This window comes from Pongo pygmaeus, chromosome 6 (genome assembly GCF_028885625.2).
Source record: "Pongo pygmaeus isolate AG05252 chromosome 6, NHGRI_mPonPyg2-v2.0_pri, whole genome shotgun sequence".
In the NCBI taxonomy this organism is placed as follows: Eukaryota; Metazoa; Chordata; class Mammalia; order Primates; family Hominidae; genus Pongo; species Pongo pygmaeus.
In genome coordinates this window covers 150,043,493-150,062,906 of record NC_072379.2, presented here as the reverse complement: position 1 = coordinate 150,062,906, position 19,414 = coordinate 150,043,493, and the positions used below count along the sequence as shown (strand labels likewise).

General features: G+C 57.3%; 1 protein-coding gene across 4 annotated transcripts in view; it reads right to left on the bottom strand.

The window, feature by feature from the left end:
- Positions 1–19,414, bottom strand: part of NOS3 (nitric oxide synthase 3) — a 21,947-nt gene extending 2,533 nt beyond the window's left edge. The window contains exons 1-22 of one of the 4 annotated variants that reach the window (XM_054494469.1): positions 18,050–19,414; positions 16,711–16,822; positions 15,559–15,707; positions 15,186–15,348; positions 13,741–13,832; positions 13,509–13,650; positions 13,104–13,243; positions 12,825–12,999; positions 11,666–11,767; positions 10,842–11,036; positions 10,650–10,723; positions 10,330–10,474; positions 9,991–10,095; positions 5,717–5,784; positions 5,206–5,322; positions 4,935–5,109; positions 3,145–3,277; positions 2,940–3,018; positions 2,623–2,810; positions 1,933–2,105; positions 1,413–1,623; positions 1,234–1,321 (exon numbers count right to left, since the gene is read on the bottom strand). In XM_054494469.1, the coding sequence (XP_054350444.1) occupies positions 1,234–1,321; positions 1,413–1,623; positions 1,933–2,105; positions 2,623–2,810; positions 2,940–3,018; positions 3,145–3,277; positions 4,935–5,109; positions 5,206–5,322; positions 5,717–5,784; positions 9,991–10,095; positions 10,330–10,474; positions 10,650–10,723; positions 10,842–11,036; positions 11,666–11,767; positions 12,825–12,999; positions 13,104–13,243; positions 13,509–13,650; positions 13,741–13,832; positions 15,186–15,348; positions 15,559–15,707; positions 16,711–16,822; positions 18,050–18,888 (3,665 nt within the window). In that variant the 5' untranslated portion in view covers positions 18,889–19,414. Of the gene's footprint in view, positions 1–1,233; positions 1,322–1,412; positions 1,624–1,932; positions 2,106–2,622; positions 2,811–2,939; positions 3,019–3,144; positions 3,590–4,934; positions 5,110–5,205; positions 5,323–5,716; positions 5,785–8,323; positions 9,072–9,990; positions 10,096–10,329; positions 10,475–10,649; positions 10,724–10,841; positions 11,037–11,665; positions 11,768–12,824; positions 13,000–13,103; positions 13,244–13,508; positions 13,651–13,740; positions 13,833–15,185; positions 15,349–15,558; positions 15,708–16,710; positions 16,823–18,049 lie in introns of those variants that run through there. The other 3 variants (XM_054494470.1, XM_063667978.1, XM_054494472.1) reach the window with 3 other exon arrangements.

The window sequence follows — 19,414 nt, the reverse complement described above, 5'->3', positions numbered from 1 at the left end:
AAAGAGACTTCCTATCTCAAAAAAAATTAAAAAAAAAAAAAAGAACTTGCTGAAACTCCTTGGATCTGTGGTTTCTGGAGACTGCACCAAAGGAAATATAGTTCATTTTGGATTTAGAAAATGTGGGAAGGGTGAAAGACACTTTCAGTTCATAATGGGTTCACTGAGTGTGTTTATTTTAAGTATCCTTAATAGTGGTATTTAGTTTATGTTCAGTAGATGGGTACGGTTTATTTGTAGTTTAGCCACCTGGGTGGATTTGAGTCACCAGGCCCAGCTGATGGCAGCCTAGGAACTGTTCTCAGTCCTACCAGGACTTTTGGTTCCTGGCTATGAGAGCGGGCAAGACTTCTGGACACAGCATGAAGGAAGGGTCTCTTAAAATCCTTCACCCTCGGTCCGGGTGCAGTGGCTCACACCTGTAATCCTAACACTTTGGGAGGCGGAGGCGGGAAGATCGTGAGGTCAGGAGTTTGAGACCAGCCTGGCCAACATAGTGAAACACCGTCTCTACTAAAAATACAAAAATTAGCTGGGCGTGGTGGTGGGTGCCTGTAATCCCAGCTACTCGGGAGGCTGAGACAGGAGAATCTTTTTTTTTTTTTTTGAGACAGAGTCTGGCTCTGTTGCCCAGGCTGGAGTGCAGTGGCACAATCTCGGCTCACTGCAAGCTCCACCTCCCAGGTTCACGCCATAGGAGAATCTCTTGAACCCGGGAGGTGGAGGTTGCAGTGAGCCGAGATCGTACCACTGCACTCCAGCCTGGGCGACAGAGCAAGACTCCATCTCTGGGGAAAAAAAAAACAAAACCTTCACCTTCTTTGAGTCCTTGGTGACACCAAGGCCAAGGGTGGTCTTAACCCTAACTAGTTGTTCTCCCTGGATTGAGTGAGGATTTAGTGACTGTAGTTCCCAGGTGCCATGCTGCCCAACATCAGACAGCCCGGGGACATAGAGAGGAACACAGAAGCTTTCAGAAAGCCACAGGGCCAGCCGGTTTGATCCCAGCTCTGGCTCTGGGAGCTATAGTTTCAGAGCAGAACTCTAAAATGAATGAGAGAGCCAAAGCTTAGCCAGAGTTCTGAAGTGACCTAATGACACCACATCCTTGACATGTTACAGAGCTCCTTCCTGTTTCCAGTGACACCCCTCACCAGTGACATTCCTCACTCCTCACCGAAGCTGCCACCCTGACCCTAGGCAGCTCCCCACCAAGTCCTCCATCTCACTTACCCCCGGATGAAGCAGGGCACAGGGTCTCCAGGCTTAAGTTGGCTTAGCCACGTGGAGCAGACTCCATAGTGCAGGGGGCCCAGCCCATCTGGGGGTGGGAAGGAGAGGCCGGTGAGGGGCCAGAGAGGGGCCGGTCCCACCCCTGCTGTGGCCAGGCCTGCTCCTGCTCATTGCCTCACCCTGGGTCCTGTATGCCAGCACAGCTACAGTGAGGTGGATCTCTCCTGGGTGGGTGCTGGGTGCTGAGCTGACTGAGTAGTACCGGGGCTGGAGCAGAGGCAGCTGGGTGAGGAGCAGTGGGGCAGGCAGTGCCACCGACGGGAACTGCTCCAGCACCTCCAGCAGCGTGGGGCAGCGGAACCACTTCCACTCCTCGTAGCGTCGGGGATCCTGGCAGGGCAGGATGCAGTGGGTTGGGGGCCCTGTAGCCCTTCCTAGTAACCTCCCTTCTTGACCCCTCCCCCACTGAGCCTCTTTAGGGTTTCTCCCTCCTCAGTTCAGGCCAATAGAGCTTTCTCTAAGACTTGGAGAATCCAGCCATGAATTCCTCCCTGAGGAGCTGGGTCTTAAAGCACCAGTGCATGTCGGCCAGGAGAAGAAAGTCCAGAGGGGAATTTGCATGGGGGTTTCCTGCCACTGGGCCCCCCCCAGCTCATCCCGTCTCTCTAGCCCCTGTGCCTCACTAGGGTGGCCCCCAACCTGGCTGAGGGCCTCCAGCTCCTGCTGTTCTCTGGGCTCTTCTGCCAAGGTGCTGAGCAGCCGCAAGAGCTGAGGGCTGGGCGGGGAGGTGATGTCCAGGAAGAAGGTGAGAGCCTGGCGCAGCGTGCACGGGGGCAGCCGGGGGTCTCGCACCCAGCCGGGGGGAGGGCCACCTGGGGATAGTGCACAGGGAGCTCTGAGGACAGGGCCCAGCAGGACTGCAGTACCTGGGCTGATGTTTGTGTTTTGGTGACTGTTAGAGAGCCTGCCCTTGAGCAGCGGGGTGGGCCTGTCTGGGTAGCCTCAGTGTGTTGTTTGGGGGCCCCTGGCTGGACTGGGTTGGTCTGGGCTCCTCTGCCTCTGTCTCCACCCCCTTATTTTAAATAAAGCCCAGGCATTGATGTGGCAGCAAACAGCCCCAGTGCCAGCTCCAGAGCAAGCTAGATTGCTAGGGGAGCCTTGGAGAGGAGCCCAGAGGGAGGGGACAGCCTTTTGGTGGGGGTGCATTTGAGGGTGTGGGGATGGTCCAGCAACAAGGCCAGCCTGGCAGTGGGCAGCACAGCCAGCTCTGAGCCTGCCTGCTGAGCTGTGGAGGAGGTGGCCACCCCCTGGGTCGGGTCCTGAGCTCCTGGAGGCGTGGGGCTGGGCATGGGGCTGTTGTGCCCTGTTGCATCCCAGGCTGCCCCTCACCAGGGCTGCCCTTCTCCAGCTGCTCTACTGCCACGGGCTCAGTGGGTGCCGGCGGGTCCTCCACGCGGCTCAGCAGCGCCTCCACAAGGCCGGGCCGGTTGGGTGGGCAGACACCTATGTGGTCCCCCGGCTGATACTGCAGCCCCTCCTGGCCTCCGGTGTCCAGGCGCACCAGGATGGTGGCCCTCCTGGGGGTGGGGAGGGGGCACTTACGGGGAGTCAGAGAGGGGTGGGGGTGGGAGAATGTGGGAGGAGGAAGGTCCAGGGTCAGGGGGTGCAGGACGGGGGTGGGGGGGCGGTAAAGCCGTCGTCCTCACGTGGACTTGCTGCTTTGCAGGTTTTCCACTGAGAGGACTGTAGCCTGGAACATCTTCCGCCTGTGCAGGTGGATCAGACCTGGGGGCGGGGAGGGGCAAACGAGGCAGTCTGAGCTAGGGAGCAGGGCCTGGCCCCAGAGTGCTTTAGTCCCGGCGTGTGGGGGCCTCAGAGAACCAGCTGGGTTAGGGTGAGGGCAGGGCCCACCTGGCAGCAACTGCAGGCCCTCGGCCTGGGCGCTCAGCCGGTACCTCTGGCGCTTCCAGCTCCGTTTGGGGCTGAAGATGTCTCGGGCGGCGGCCTTGGCATCCTCTCCCACACAGAAGGTCTCACAGGCGGCCTGCGGGATAGGCCGGTGAGGGCTGAGGACCTCCCGCCACCAGGGGTCGCCCTAGTGAGGCGCCTGGGCGGCTTCACTGCATCTTGCTCCGGGGGGTTGGCAGCCCCAGTGGCTGAGGCCGGCGCCAACGACAGCACCTTTTCCGCCAGCCCATTTCATGGATTGGCCGCTGGGCCCAGGGACCCGGCTGGCTCCTTCTCTGCACGTCCTGATTGGTGCATCGTTCCTTATCTGGTGCGTGTTAATCCCGTGATCCGAGAAGCATAGTGCTTGGCACACAGTAGCTCTGTGAAGGCGTCTGTGTGTTCAGACCTGCATTCAAATTCCGAATCCCGTACTTACAGTGACATGCCTCAGTTTCCCCATCTTTACACCTCATTGTATTCTGGTGAAGATTAAATGAGATACTTTTATGTACAGCCCTTAGCTTTCCACAAAGTGCCTGCAGATAGTAAGTGCTCCTGGGAAGGGACGCACAATTCGGGCGGCAGAGGGGACCCCACGGGGCAGATCTCTGGGAGGGTGTGGATCCCGTCTACTCCTGGTCAGGCACACAGCTAGAAAACTGCTGGGCCAGTCCCAGGCTTGAAATTCAGGGCTCACCCGTGATTGGCTGAGCCTCATATCACCAAGTCCTGTTAATCTTTCTTTTGTGGTGCGTGTGAAGTCTTATATCTCTTCCTTCCTTCCTCGGCCCCCTCCCTCCCTTCCTTCCTATCTCCACTGCTGCTGCTCTGCTTAGCTCAGCCTTCCTGCTTCTGGTCCGGTGATGCTGTAATGGATCCTACGCTTCTAAAGTCCTATTCCCAAAACCTTATGATGTGGTCTCATCCCGCTCCAATGGCTCTTTTTGTTTAAATTCTTTAAGACTTATTTTCCGTTCCCTTCTTCCCAATCAGGGCCTATGTGTTTCTGCAGCCTGACCTCCCCGTCCCTGAGGTAGCCCTTCCCCTCCCCCTCCTCCTAGGATGCCCTCCTCCTCCAATCAAGGCAAATCTGCTGAGCTCCAGCCTGGGCCCCGGGAGAGCAGCACTGCCCTGAACAGTGTGGCACTGGGGAGACTCAGCTCCTGTCAACTGCAGACATGATCCCCAGACAGGCAGCGCTGCCCCTGAGGAAGCCCAGGCTTAAAAAGCCACGGCCCCCAGGGGTCCACCTCTCCCTGCGCTTGCTTGCCTGGCCCCGGACCAGTTCTGCGGTGCAGGCACCGCCCCAGGCTGTCTGGCCTCTGACTTCCTGTGGCTTCTGTGCTGGCCTCAGCTTCAGCCCTTGCCTCTGTCTGACCTTCTCTCCGTCCCTTCCTTCTCCCTCCATCCTGCCCGTCCTGGGTGGGGTACCCTGCCCTGCCTTGCACCCCCTCCCTTTGTGCGCCCACTCGTGAGGCCCAGCCTGTGCCTGGCTGAAGCTCCCTCCTGCCGGGGCCCTGCCTGCTCTTTTTCGGCTACACTTCTGCCTGGGCTAGGCACCCACTGTGGTTGGCAGGGCCATGTCATCCTCTGCCCCTGACCCAGAAGAGCTGGCTATGCCATGAAGCGATAAGGGTGGATTTTGGAAGGAACAGGAAGGGACCAAAGAACCAAACAGAATCAGGGCAGAGTGAGGCAGGAGGAAGCATCCCAGGTGGGAGGAGTCAGAACAGGGGCTGGGCTGGGCTCACCTGGAAGGCGGCCTGGGCCCAGCCGCGGAAGGCCTCCTCCTGGCCGCACAGCTCGTCGCCCTGGCCCAGCTGCAGCAGCCGCTCCCCGCCCAGTTCCTCCAGCCGTGTGTCCACCGCACGAGCAAAGGCGCAGAAGTGGGGGTATGCCCGGGAGCCCAGCCCGAACACACAGAACCTGGGGTGCAGGGGTCGTCACTGGAGCTCCCTTCGCAGCCCATGTTTGCCCAGGCAGCTTGCCCACCCGTTGCACCCCTCTTGGTGAGGCCCTGACCTGAGGGTGCCCAGGGCCCCTGCACTGTCTGTGTTACTGGACTCCTTCCTCTTCCGCCGCCAAGAGGACACCAGTGGGTCTGAGCAGGAGATGCTGTTGAAGCGGATCTTATAACTCCTGGCAAGACAGGACAAAGACAAGGTTGTCACGGGGCCCTGGGGATACAGCCTAGGCCCAGCCCCAGCCCCAGGGACAGCTTCAGGGTCTCTGCCTCTGGGACAGGAAAGACCCTGCCCTTGGGAGGGGCTGAGGGCCAGCATCCCTGGGGTTCCCAGCCTGGGGCCCTGCCACACCACACCCCCCTCTCTGAAGACTTCAGGATTGTCCCGGCTCTCAGAAGCAGGCAGGTCTGGACTGCCATTCCAGCCTGGAAGGGAGGGCATCCTGGAGCCCTGGCTTTTGGTGGGAAAACGACTCGAGGCACAGAGGGAGAGCTTTTCAGACTCCCTTTCTGTTTGTGTCTCCAAATGCATCAGCTCCCCCAGCTCCCCCAAACTCTCACCCAACTTACTTGTGCTGTTCCGGCCGAGGGGAGCTGTTGTAGGGGCCGGACATCTCCATCAGGGCAGCCGCAAAGCTCTGGCGAGGGGAGTGTTTGCATCAGGGTTAGTTTTGTTTCATTTCAAACTACATAGAAGTTTAAAACTGTACCAGCTGACCCTCATTATTATTGATTTGTAACTTTTAATTTTTATTTGTTTTGAAAATTTCAAAAGCGATCTGATGTTTTTGAAAAATGACATTACAGAAATGTGTAAAGTGATAAGAGAAAGAGCACCCCGTCTTCCCTCCAGGCATATGCACCATTGACAGGTATTAACCTTCCAGCCCTTTTTCCTTGAACTTATGTGCATGTGCATATTTATAGTTTTTTTTTTAAGTAAAAGTGGTACCATACTGTACTTCCTTGTTTTTAATCAATAATTTATTGCAGACATCTCTCCAGGTCAATGCAACAATATTGACGTAAGTAGTAGTATTGTTTTTAGATATGGGTCTTGCTCTGTTGCCCAGGTTGGGGTGCAGTGGCTCCATCATAATTCACTGTAACCTCAAACTCCTGGGCTTAAGGGATTTTTCTGCCTTCCTAGTAGCTAGATCTATAGGTGCGTGCCACCATTCCTGGTTAATTTTTTAAATTTTCTGAAGAGATGGAGTCTCACTGTGTTGTTCAGTCTGGCCTTGAACTCCTGGGCTCAAGCGATCCTCCTGCCTGGACTTCCCAAAACATGACTTCAGTCTTTTTAGTGGCTACATTGTACTTCGCTGAGACTGAAGGGCAGCTTGGTGGTCTGGGAACAGTGCTCCCTCAAACGCCCTTGTACGTGTGCCTTGCTCCCACTTTTAAATGCTTCAGCCGGGTAATCCTTAGAAGTGGAGTTGCTGGATCCCCACTTGTTGGGGTAGGCAGATCGTCCTTGCAGCTGCAGGGGAGGGCACGGCTCTTTCCTCACTCCCGGCTAACAATAGCTGGGGCAAATCTTTCCTGTTTTAGTGGATTTCATGGGTGGACAAACTCTCAGTTCCTTTGGCAGTGTCCTGGTCACTAGCAGACGTTGTGCAGGTTGCCCTCCTCAGAAGACCATGGCCCTGTTTGTGCTGCCATGAAGAAGCGGCATCAAGCGGACCTCCCAGGGGGAAGGAGGCTGGAAAGAACTGCATCTGGTGCTCAACTGCAGATGCCTCTGGGTGCTGGTTCCCAAGTTCGCCAGAGTTAGCAAGCACGATTTGAATTTCATGTTTGAATGTTTTGTCAACATGCAACACAAGTCCAGAGGTGCACACGTGTTGTAAATGTACAACTCTATAAGTTTTCACAAACTGAACACACCTGTGCAACCAGCATCCCATTGAGAAACATTACCCATGGCTGGGCGTGGTGGCTCACGCCTGTAATCCCAGCACTTTGGGAGGCTGAGGCAGGTGGATCACCTGAGGTCAGGGATTCAAGACCAGCCTGGCCAACATGGTGAAACCCCATCTCTACTAAAAATACAAAAATTAGCTGACCATGGTGGCGGGCACCTGTAATCCCAGCTACTCGGGAGGCTGAGGCAGGAGAATCGCTTGAACCGGGGAGGCGGAGGTTGCAGTGAGCCGAGATCACGCCATTGCACTCCAGCCTGGGCAACAGAGTGAGACTCCATCTCAAAAACAAAAACAAACAAAAAAGGAAACATTACCCGCATCCTAGAAGCCAACTTCGTGCCTCCTTCCTGTCACTGCCACCCCCATCCCAGTGACTAACTCCTCTCCTAATTTCTAACTCCATGGATTAGTTCTGCCTGTTTCTGAACTTTATATAAAGCGAATCCTGTAGTACAGTATGTATTTTTTGGTCTGGCTTTTTTTTCTCTTCACATTTTTTGAGATTCACCTGCACTGTTGTGTGTGGTTGTGTTTCGTTCACACTTAGTGTGATATGGGACTTGAATATACCACAATTTATCAGTTTTTGTCGATGGTCATTTGAATAGTTTCCAGTGTGGGGTATTACAAACAAATTTGCTGTAAATATTCCTTATTTTTAGTGAATATGCCCCATTTTCTGTGAGCTGTATTCCTTGATTTGTTAAAAATTTGGGATAAAATTAACATACATTGAACTGCACAGACCTTAAAGGGCAGTTTAATTTGCTTTGCTGTTTGACAGTTTTATTTTATTTATTTGTATTTTATTTTGAGTAGAATTCTTGCTCTGTCACCCAGGCTGGAGTGCAGTGGCGCGATCTCGGCTCACTGCAACCTCCACCTCCCAGGTTCAAGCAATTCTCCCGCCTAGCCTCCTGAGTAGCTGGGACTATAGGCGTGCGCCACCATGCCCAGCTAATTTTTGTATTTTTAGTAGAGACAGGGTTTTGCCAAGTTGGCCAGGCTGGTCTTGAGCTTCTGATCTCAAGTGATCTACCCACCTGGGCCTCCCAAAGTGCTGGGATTACAGGCGTGAGCCACCGTGCCTGGCCTGGCAGTTTTATTTTTTAAAAAAGTGAAAGATTAAACATGCATCTACCCTATGACCCACCAATTCTACTCCTAGGTATTTATCCAAGAGAAATAAAAACATAAGCCCACAAAAGCCGGGTACAAGACTGTTCATAACAGGTTTATTCATAATAGCCCCGACCTGGAAACAGCCCAAGTGTCACCAACAAGAGAATGGGTAAACAAACTGGGGATATTCACACAATGAACGGCACTCAGCAGCAGAAAGAGTGAAATACCGAGTCACGCAGCAACACGGGTGCGCCTCAAAAACAGACTCAGCAGGAGACGCCGTAACACCGCGTGCTTCCATCTAGGTGCCGTTCTAGAGCAGGTGAAACTAATCTGTGGTGACAGACACTTCTGGCAGGGAGACAGACTGGGAAGGGATTCGCGTGAGGAACTGATGAGGGAACGTTCCAGGGTGATGAAAATGTGCTATGCCTTGTGAAGGCTGTAGGTTATATGGGTGTCTATACACCTTTATGCTAAAAAAAGTCAATTGCTGGTGCTATTTTTCTTTAAAAGGTAGGTCAGAATGAGGGCTGAAATGGACACTAAGGCAGCAAAAAGGCTTTCACCAGATTCAAACTTGCTTAAGATACTGAGGGCCAGGTGCAGTGGCTCACGTCTCTAATCCCAGCACTTTGGGAGGCCAAGGCAGGTGGATTGCTTGAACCCAGGAGTTAGAGACCAGCCTGGGCAACATGGCGAAACCCCATCTCTACAAAAAATACAAAAATTAGCTTGGCATCATGGCATGCGCTTGTGGTCCCAACTATTTGGGAGGCTGAAGTAGGAGGATTGCTTGAGTCTGGGAGGCTGAGGCTGCAGTGAGCCGTGATTGTACTACTGCACTCCAGTCTGGGCCACAAAGTGAGACCCTGTCTCAAAGGAAAAAAGAAAAAAGAGTACTGAGGAAGTACTTAGTGCTAATAAGGCCTTTAACACCTAGAAGCTGGAGCAGGTAAGACTCAGAAATGAGCCTAGCCTGGGGCACCTCAGAGATACCTAAGCTTGCAAGAGAAGGAATTCAATGATGGTACTCTAGCTTTGTGTTTCTCTTTAAAAAGTGAAGTTATTTAATCTATGTTGGCATCTAAACAGCGCTCTATTTCTTCTTTTGAAAAAGGAGCCTGCGGCAGGAGGATCTCTTGAGGCTAGGAGTTCAAGGCCAGCCTGGGCAACATAAATAGGTTCTCAAAATAAATAAATAAAACAAAAGAAAAGAAAATGCTGTAATAGTGTTGTACATGTTGTAAATGTACAGCTCTGTGGATTTTTACAAACTGAACACACCTGTGTAACCAGTATCCCATTAAGAAACTACCCGCATCCTAGAAGCTGCCCTCAGTGACGTATCCCTGTTTTTCTTGTCAGTGCCCGAGCACAGTCTAACCTCTTGGTCAGCCAGGACGTGCCTTCCTTGTATTAAAAATGATAATGCACTGATAATGGAAATGACTTGGGGACGCAGTTAAGCAAGTGTGCTTGCAGGGAGGCAGCCACACGGGTGGGCTGGGAGTGTGGCTTGTGTGGGGTTTCAGGCTCCGGGGGTCTCTTAGCATCTCCCTTTCCATCCTGGTGTGTGTGTGTGTATGTGTTGGGCAGAGGTTCCTGTGTCTGTGTGTGTGTGTGTGTGTGTGTGTGTGTGTGTGTATGTGTGTGTGTGTTGGGCAGAGGTTCCTGTGTCTGTGTGTGTGTGTGTGTGTGTGTGTGTGTGTTGGGCAGAGGTTCCTGCCCAGTCACTCCAATTCTGAGTCTCTCCTCATTCCCAGCAGCCCCTTTCCTGGAAGTTCTCACCTCTCCATTCTCCGGGGGATCCCCATTCCCAAATGTGCTGGTTACCACCAGCACCAGCGTCTCGTGTTCGAGGGACACCACGTCATACTCATCCATACACAGGACCTGTGGGTGAGAAGACAGATGTCCTGGGTGCTGTGGCCCCCGGAGGCCCTGTCCTCCTCACTCTGGCCTCCCTGGCAGTGCAAGATTCAGGCCCCAACTTGATCAGAGAACACCTGTGGTTCCGGGTTCCTCATGAGTCCTGACTTGTAACACTTCCTGTCCTCCAGGGCACCCCTGAAGATGCTGATAGAGCCCCCTCTTTCTAGCTCCCTGCTCCCCTGGGCTCAGCCCTACCCGGGGGTCAAAAGCTTTCCGGAAGAGTCTCCCCAGCTGCTGTGCGTAGCTCTGGGCCCGGCCGGTCTCGGAGCCGTACAGAATTGTGGCCTTCACTCGCTTTGCCATCACCGTGCCCATCAGCGAGGCGGAGATCTTCACGGCGCTGCGGGAGAGGAAGGCGTGAGGGTGTCCCAGGTACACAGAGGCAGGGCCTCCCCAGGCAAGGGTCCAACCCCCTCCCAACAAGGTTTTGGGATACTGAGTGGTAGGCCCAGAACGCTGCTGGGGCAGGGTCCCCGGGGTGTGTGGGGGGAGAGCGGGGCTCCTAGGGGACCCACTTGGCCACTTCTTTGAAGGTCTTCTTCCTGGTGATGCCAGTGCCCTTGGTGGCACTCCCCTTCCAGGGGTCTGGCTGCAGAGAGATGATGGGGTTGGGAGGGGAGGTAAAGAAAAGGAAAGGTTAGAGGTCCCCAGGGGCTGCTTAGAATTAGAGCTGGGCCCAGGCTGGCAGAGCCAGTTAGGGTGGGCACCTGGTAGCGGAAGGCCGGGGACAGGAAATAGTTGACCATCTCCTGATGGAAGACAGGAGTGAGGCTGCCCGAGATGGGGGGCACAATCCAGGCCCAGTCCGCAGGGCAGCCTCCCCTGGCCTTCTGCTCATTCTCCAGGTGCTTCATGAAGGAGGCCGTGGCGGCGTGGTGGTCCACGATGGTGACTTTGGCCAGCTGGAAGGGAGAAAGAGGGGAAGAGGCTCAAACCAGACCCACAGACCTCGCCCGTTCTTCCTCCACCACTCCTGTCACCCCAAACCACATGTGCCCTAGATTACCCCATGTCTAACACACCCTGTGTCCCCTCAAACCACAATGTCACCCTCACCCCAAACTGCATCATGCATGGTCATGCTGCAAGTTCAACATGGAACAGCAGCTCTAATCTCCAGCATCTGTATGCCTGGCCCCCAAACCAAATAGCCCACAGAAATTCTCAGCAGGCCCCGGCTTCCTCAAACTACGACTTCTGGTGTGCCTTGATCCTGGTATTTGTTTCCAGGATCCAGTGGGTCCCACAAACTGCAATACCCAATATGCCCTGAGAATCAGCATGACTGGGCATGCAGTGAACAGCAAGGTCCCTGGCACACAGTAAGCCACCAGATGACAGCGCCTGGAATAGTACCTGCCCTGTCCCCAAACCGCAGGCCAGTGTGCGCCATGGCACTGGGACTACGGAACTTCTTCTGCCTGTCCAAATCCTGCCCTAGTTTCTAAATGGCTGCCTCTCCTCCATCCCCCGCCCCTGCTGCCCCCGTATGCAAACCCTTTGCCTTTCTGGCCAGTCTGGGCCTGTGCACCTGGTAACTGTGCAGCACGGCCACGTTGATTTCCACTGCTGCCTTGTCTTTCCACAGGGACGAGGTTGTCCGGGTATCCAGGTCCATGCAGACAGCCACATCCTGGGGCAGAAGGGTGTGTGGCATCGGTAGGGAAAGAGGTGATGGGGGTGGGGTGGGGAGACTATCTCTGTTTCCCATGCATGGCTGGAAGGAGTGAGGTGGGTGGTCCATTGGGAGGCCTGGCTGCCTAGTGGGCTGGTTCAGGTTTTTGCCTGCGAAGGCACCTCAGAGCAGAGAGGGACTTTGGGCCAGTCGCTCCTCAGCCCCAGGCTTTAATTTCTCATCTCTAAAATGGGTCTTAACCTTTTCCGAGTCAAGGTCCCATTTGAGAATCTGATGAAAGCTCTAGAGCTATGGGTCCTATGCCTGAAAGAACAACTACATGTTCACACCCATCCATCCCCATGCCCCCGTCACCCACCCACTCATACCCACACGCACCCACAAACTCACACACTCACACCCACCCCCCCCACAAACCCACAATTTCACACTCACTGCCTACACACATCCACAGTCACACCCACACACCCACACTCTCACACTCGCCCCACACACCCCACAAACCCACACTCACCCCTACAAACCCACACACACTCACCCCCTACACACCCCACAAACCCACACTCACCTAACCCTACAAACCCACACACACTCACCCCCTACACACCCCACAAACCCACAGTCACCTACCCCCACAAACCCACAGTCTCACAGTCACTGCCTATACACACCCACAAACCCACATCCACCTACCCCCACACACCCACCCTCACCCACCCCTACAAACCCACAGTCTCACACCCACTACACACCCCACAAACCCACACTCACACTCACCCACTACACACCCCGCAAACCCACACTCACACTCACCCACTACACACCCCACAAACCCACACTCTCACACTCACCCACTCACACCCCCACACACACCCCTCCCACCCCCTACCCCTTTGCCTCAGTGGTTCTAGAGCTTGTCCTCAGTTCCCATTTAGGAGGCAACCCTGGACCTGCGCTGATTGTCCCTGTGGCTGGCATTTTGGGGATGGAGTGAGAGCCAGACTCCCGCCTTGGACAGGAACATTTGGTGCCCGAGCCCCACCCCGCGCCTCACCTCCAGGATGTTGTAGCGGTGAGGGTCACACAGGTTCCTCGTGCCGATCTCAGTGCTCATGTACCAGCCACTGAAGGGGGCTGCGGGGAACTCCAGGCCCCCAATTTCCAGCAGCATGTTGGACACTGCCGGGAGGGCGTACCAGCGCAGGCCCAGGGCTGCAAACCACTCCAGCCTGGGGGTGTTGGGGTGTGGGATCAGCACCCACTTGCGGGCCCTTCTTGAGAGGCTCAGGGATGGCCCCCTCCATCCCACCCAGTTACTCCCTTTGGTGCTCACGTGGGGTGCTCCAGGGGCACCTCAAGGACCAGCTCGGGGGGCAGTAGGAAGAGTTCTGGGGGCTCATCTGGGGCCTGCAGCAGCAGGGGCAGCACGTCGAAGCGACCGTTTCCTGGGGTCCAGCCGTGCTGAATGCAGAGCTGTGGGGAGCGGGCCAGAGCGGGGCCTGGGGCTGAGCCTCATGCCCTCCTCAGGGACCCCTCCATCCACTGTCTCCTGCCTTCATCTCCAGGATCCCTCATTGGCTGGGTCTCCGTCACCACCCAGGCACCCCTCCTTTGGTGTTTTTCAACCTTTATCTCACCGAGGCTCCCCTCTTCCTGCCTGGATCCCCCGAGCCTTCTCCCACTGGTTTCCTCATTCTCCACCTTGGGGACACCCTCATGGGTGGCCCTTGGTTCCCACCTCGGTGATCTCCACGTTGGCTGGGTCCCCCCGCACAGAGCCGTCCTGCTGCCGGTAGCCCGCATAGCGCACCAGCTGGCTGTTCCAGATTCGGAAGTCTCCTCGGCCAGGGCAGCGCTGCGGGAACACTGTGATGGCCGAGCTGGCATGCGTGGGGAAAGAGCTGGTCAGAGCCCCGCCTTCCCTGCCTTGGGGAAGAAGGCTGGGGCCTGGCGTGGTGGGGGGCACTCACCGAAGGTTGCCCCGGTTGGTGGCATACTTGATGTGGTTGCAGATGTAGGTGAACATTTCCTGTGCAGACCTGCAGTCCCGGGCATCGAACACCTGAGCCAGCCGAGGCAGCGGGAGAGGAGGGTGAGGATAGAGACCGGGGGTCTTGAGTATCAGCCCCAGAGGAGCTGCTGGCGAGGAGGCAGGGGTCATGGTTCACTCCATGGCGCCCTCCTGACCATTGGCATCCACACTGATCCCTTCCTGCCCTGCTCTCTGACATATGTAGCACCATCCGGGCTGCTCCTCATCTCCTCCCTGGGCCAGGTATCTCCCCATCCCTACGGAAGCTGACCTGGTATCTAGTACAGAGGAGGGACTCAGCCTCTGCCAAACTGATGCTTGGGTTAGGCACCAACGGATGTCTAAGAGACCGCCTAGGAGTGTGGGCAGCAAATCCCCCATGATCCATGGCATTCAAGAAAGGACGGGTGACCCCAGCCAGCCATCTGATTCTCTTTGAGCACATGGATGGTGGGAAGGGAAGGCTGCACCGGGGGCCTCCTAGGACCCTGCTCATCCTGACATTCTGAGTGGAGGCCCCAGGAGGAGGCTGGGAGGTCCCACTCCTGCCTGAGGGAGGAGGAAACGTGTGTCAGTGACAGGGGCAGGGGAGTGGCAGGGACCAGCCTGGGGTCAAGGGAGGGACGCAGCTCTGAGTGGGGTCCACTATGGCAACTCAGATGGATCAAAGTTGAGCTAAAGCTTTGAACGACTTAGAGGGTCAGGCAAGTGTCAGATAGGATTGTTTTTATTTTATTTGAGGTTCCTCTGGGATTCACTGGGCACGTGGCTTTATTTCAAACTCTTTGGCGGCCAGTGACGGTGAAGGAGGCCGAGGCTGTGGGACCAAGTTCCCCATGGGGCAGCTTGCTTCTCTTAGTGCTGTGGTCACAGGCGTTCCAGTAACCAAGGCCAGCCCCGAGTCTGTGGGCTGGGGTGTGAGGGCGGGTGCGGGCCGAGGCAGGGGAACTGGGGGAGCAGCGGGTGTCGGTGAGGGGCTGCACTGGACTGGCCTGGCAGGAGAAGCCTTCTCTCTTGGGGGAGAAGCAGCAGCCAGGGCTTTTCCAGGAGGCTGCTCCTGCTACTGACAGCACCGCCCAGGTGTCCTCACCCCTACAGCAGGTCTAGACTTCCTCACCCCTGCAGCAGGTCTAGACTTCTTTCCCCTCCTCCAGCCAAGGCACTACCATAGGGCCTGATAACCAGGTCCTCACTACTGGGCTGAGGTTCCCCTGGGTGCTGAGAGTGGGGCGGTCTCCCTACCTTTCCAGTCTCTAAGGGAACAGGCAAGGATCTCCCCCATTGTTTGGGACCTCCTAGCCCCCGGGAAGCCTTAGGAACTGCCCCACCACCCCGCTCCCCTTTTGGTAGCGCCCGGGTCTCTCACTCGCTGGCCGGCCGCACCTGCAGCTTCCCCCACTGGATCCGGCCCACACAGCGGGGAGCATTGCGCCAGGCCTGCTTGGCCCCGAACACCAGCTCGCTTTCCCTAAGCTGGTAGGTGCCTGTGGCTGCCACCTCGGCTTCCACCTCTTGAAGCCGCTGTTCGTGGGCTTGGGAGCCGCTCCTGGGGAGGAGAGGGGTGGGAAGGGGACAAGCAGGAAGTTGTGTGGGACAGGGAGGCCCTCCTCCAGGCTTTGTGCAAGCACTGGGGGAGGGCTGGAGGGGCCCACGTGGTGTTAGGATCTGGGAAGGGAGTGGGTCATGGGAAGGTCGTCATGGGGTTTCTGGGGCCTCAGTGGGACAAGGGAGTCTGTGGTGTCCGGGAAGCTGTCACCTCTTAATGGAGCTGTAGTACTGGTTGATGAAGTCCTGGGCCTGACTCAGCAGCTGCTCAGGGGCCGGGGGGCCGGGGGAGGGCCGGCCCTGTAGTTTCCGTGGAAATACCAGGGAGCCCAGGCAGCGTCTTGGGGTGCAGGGCCCATCCTGGGTTGAGGGAGTGCAAAGGTCAGGACAGGCCAGGGTGCAGGGGTGGGATGGGAGTGGGGGACAGGGAGGAGGGGTGCAGGGGTGGAACAGGAGTGAGGGAGGAGGGGTGCAGGGGTGGGATGGGGGAGAGGGAGGAAGGGTGCAGGGGTGGGATGGGGAGAGGGAGGAGGAGTGCAGGGGTGGGACGGGGAGAAGGAGGAAGGGTACGGGGTGGGAGGGGGAGAGGGAGGAGGGGTGCAGGGGTGGGATGGGGAGAGGGAGGAGGGGTGCAGGGGTGGGACGGGAGCAGAGGGAGGAGGGGTTTGGGGTGGGATGGGGAGAGGGAGGAGGGGTTTAGGGGTGGGATGGGGAGAGGGAGGAAGGGTTTAGGGGTGGGATGGGGAGAGGGAGGAGGGGTTTAGGGGTGGGACGGGGGCAGAGGGAGGAGTGGTGCAGGCGTGGGAAGGGGGAGAGGGAGGAGGGGTGCAGGGGTGGGATGGGGAGAGGGAGGAGGAGTGCAGGCGTGGGACGGGGGCAGAGAGAGGAGGGGTGCAGGGGTGGGATGGGGAGGGAGAGGAGGGGTTTAGAGGTGAGATGGGGAGAGGGAGGAGGGGTTTAGGGGTGGGACGGGAGAGGGAGGAGGGGTTTAGAGGTGGGATGGGAGGGGTGCAGGGGTGGGATGGGGGGGAGAGAGGAAGGGTGCAGGGGTGGGATGGGGGAGAGGGTGGAGGGGTGCAGGGGTGGGATGGGGGAGAGGGGTGCAGGGGTGGGATGGGGAGAGGGGTGCAGGCGTGGGATGGGGGAGAGCTTGAGCCAGGGTTGGGGGTAAGGCTGGAGGCTGAGGGTCACCCAAGTGCCATGCATGTCCCTCAACTCCTCTGGTTCTTCCCATTCCTCTCCTCTTTTTGGAAACAAGGGACCAATTCAAAGAAGGGTTGAGCTTCCCTCTCCGGCCCCATCTGAGGCCAGGCCTCACCTACCCTTTCCCTGGAGACGATGGGGATGGGGGGGCGGGCCTCACCTGCTGCGCCTGGGCGCTGAGGGTGTCATAGGTGATGCTCCCCACCTCCCAGTTCTTCACACGAGGGAACTTGGGCCCCTCCGGGGGCTGGGTTAGCGGGGAGCTCGGGGGGCTGTTGGGAACCAGGGATAGGGCCATCAGGAAAGGGTTTGTTTCCTTTCAGCCTCCCCAGATGTCACCCAGAGGCCCCTGTTACAGCACTGGTGATCTCACGGCCCACCTGCCACATGCCTTCTGGCGTTCCCCAGGCCTTAGGAGCTAGGGGCGAGCTGTGCCTCCGTTTATAGACTAGGGTCCTGGGCTGCAGGGGCTGCTGGTACTGAGCTCCTGAGCCCCTGCCCCGAGGCTGAGTTCGCATCCCACCTGCAGCGCCCACCTCACCTCTTCTGGAGATGGGGTGTCCACCCCCCGCAAAGTTGCTATAAGCCCTACCCTGAGGGGGACAGAGCCTGGTGCTTGAGTGGAGGGAAGCCCCGCAGGGATTCCTCAGCCCTGATTTCCCTCCGCACTCACAACCCCTCCTGACAGCAGCCCCATGTGTGAAGGGAAGCCTCGCAGGCCTTATCACTTCCTCCCAGGGCCACCAGCGGCCGGGAGGAAGGGAGGGACTCAGGCCAAGGGTGCGCCTGAGCAGCAGGGCCCCGGCCCTCAGCCTTCCCCTCATAGCTGCCTGCAGCCCCAGCCTGCCCCCGGCCTGGCACCCCACCAGGCCTCCGGGTCTTTCCTCCCTCCTGGGACCTCTGCCCCAGGGAGGACTCTTGTGGGAACTGCATGGTCCAGTTTTCGGGTGACAGCCACGAGGGGAGGGGGCTGGAGCAGGGGAAAAAAGCCTGGTGGCTCTGTCTTCTCAGTCCGCTTACCCCAAGGGCCTGAGTCTGCTGCCCAACTCTCTCCCTCTTCTGGGAGACCCCACTTTCTCACTCTCCTGTAACCACTGCTGTCAGCTCCTTTCTTCTCCAGCTAAATAATCATCGCTGCTGTTGAAGGCTTGCTGTGAGCTAGAAACTTACTTCCCCACGGAGTAAGTATTGCCATATCTCCATTTTATATAAATGCAGGTTCAGAGAGATTAAGTAACTTGCTCAAAGTCAAACAGCTCTTGGCGGCAGAACAGCATTCAAACCCTGGCCAGATTCTATAGCTGGCACCCTTACTCCCAGCTTTCACCTGCCGACTCTGAGCCTCCCAGACTGTCCTGTTCTATGCACATCGATAACCCTTTTGCATTTGTGACCTGGCCCTCCCGGCTCAGCTACAGGTTCCAGACCTTCCCAGCCCCAGGCTTCAGGCCTTGACACCACCCTTGTTGCCTACCTGTTCCTAGCTGCCTGGCCCTTACCTGTGTCCTGGCGCTGGCGGGAGTAGGGATGCTGGGGCCCGGCTGGGCTCAGGGGCTGGGGTGGCTGGGCCCTGCTTGCCGCACAGCCCGAGGCCCAGCCCCAGCCCCAGGCCGCAGGGTGGCCCAGGCTCCTGGGCCACGCTCTTCAAGTTGCCCATGTTACTGTGCGTCCACTCTGCTGCCTGCTCCAGCAGAGCCCTGGCCTTTTCCTTAGGAAGAGGGAGGGGACCGAGAGGAGGGGGCAGTGGGAGGGGGCTCTCCGGTGCTGGCCCTCGCCCCACCCCTGTCCCATACACAATGGGACAGGAACAAGCCCGGCTGGGAGGCTCTAAAGCCTCAGCTCCACGCCCGCTGGCCTGAAGGGTGGGGGGCCGGACGCCTGGGTTCCGCTGTGAGGACTGAGGCTGATAAGTGGGAACCCAGGTGTCCAGCAGAGCCCTGGGGCTGCAGCGTGGGGGCTGGGGTGTGGGGGAGTGGCAGGGTAGAGCCACCAGGGGGTCATAAAGGTCCTTCTGTGATGTGGCACCAGACGGAAGGGCCTTCGGCCTCACCCCTGTGTGCCTTTCCCTGAAGGGTCGGGCAGAAGGTGAGCACCGTTTCTGTAGCAGGGGATGGCAGCCCACACTCTCAGTGACCACAGGGACCTCTAGGGTCATGCAGGTTCTCTCCTTCACCTCCCCCCATACATACAAGAGCTCCTGGATCCCCACCCTTGAGTCCTTTTGGGTTCTTGGGGATAGAGGCCCAGCAAGGATGTAGTGACTTTTTGTCCTTGAGTCTGACATTAGGGTATCCCTTCCCCTCCCAGCCCCAATTTCCTGGAACCCCCACACCCCCATGACTCAAGTGGGGGACACAAAAGAGCAGGAAGCTGCCTTCCAGGGCCTCCACCCCCACCCTGTCATTCAGTGACGCACGCTTCCCGGGGCCGCAGATCAGCAGAGAGACTAGGGCTGAGGCAGGGTCAGCCGGACAGGGAAGAGCTTGATGCCCTGGCGGGAGCATGGGGGGCCAGGGAGACTACAGTTCCCAGAATGCAGGAGGGGCGCACCAGCACTCTCCAGGCACTTCAGGCCAGAGTGCATGCTGGGGTTTGTAGTTCTGTGCCATCTGAGAGGCTGGAGAAAGGCCACTAGCTGGGCATCTGGTCCACAGGGGTCGAAGCCTCGTGATTTCGAGACCTCAGAGACTGAGAGAAAGTTCAAGAAAGAAACAGAAGCTGAGAGACTGGGAGAGGCAGAGACTAGGAGCAGCAGACAGACAGACAAACAAACAAGAGGATTTGTGTTGGCCAGACTCCTCTGAAAAGCAGTGGAGGATAAGGTTGGGGTGGGCCTGGGTGGTGGGCAGGCAGGCGGAAGGAAC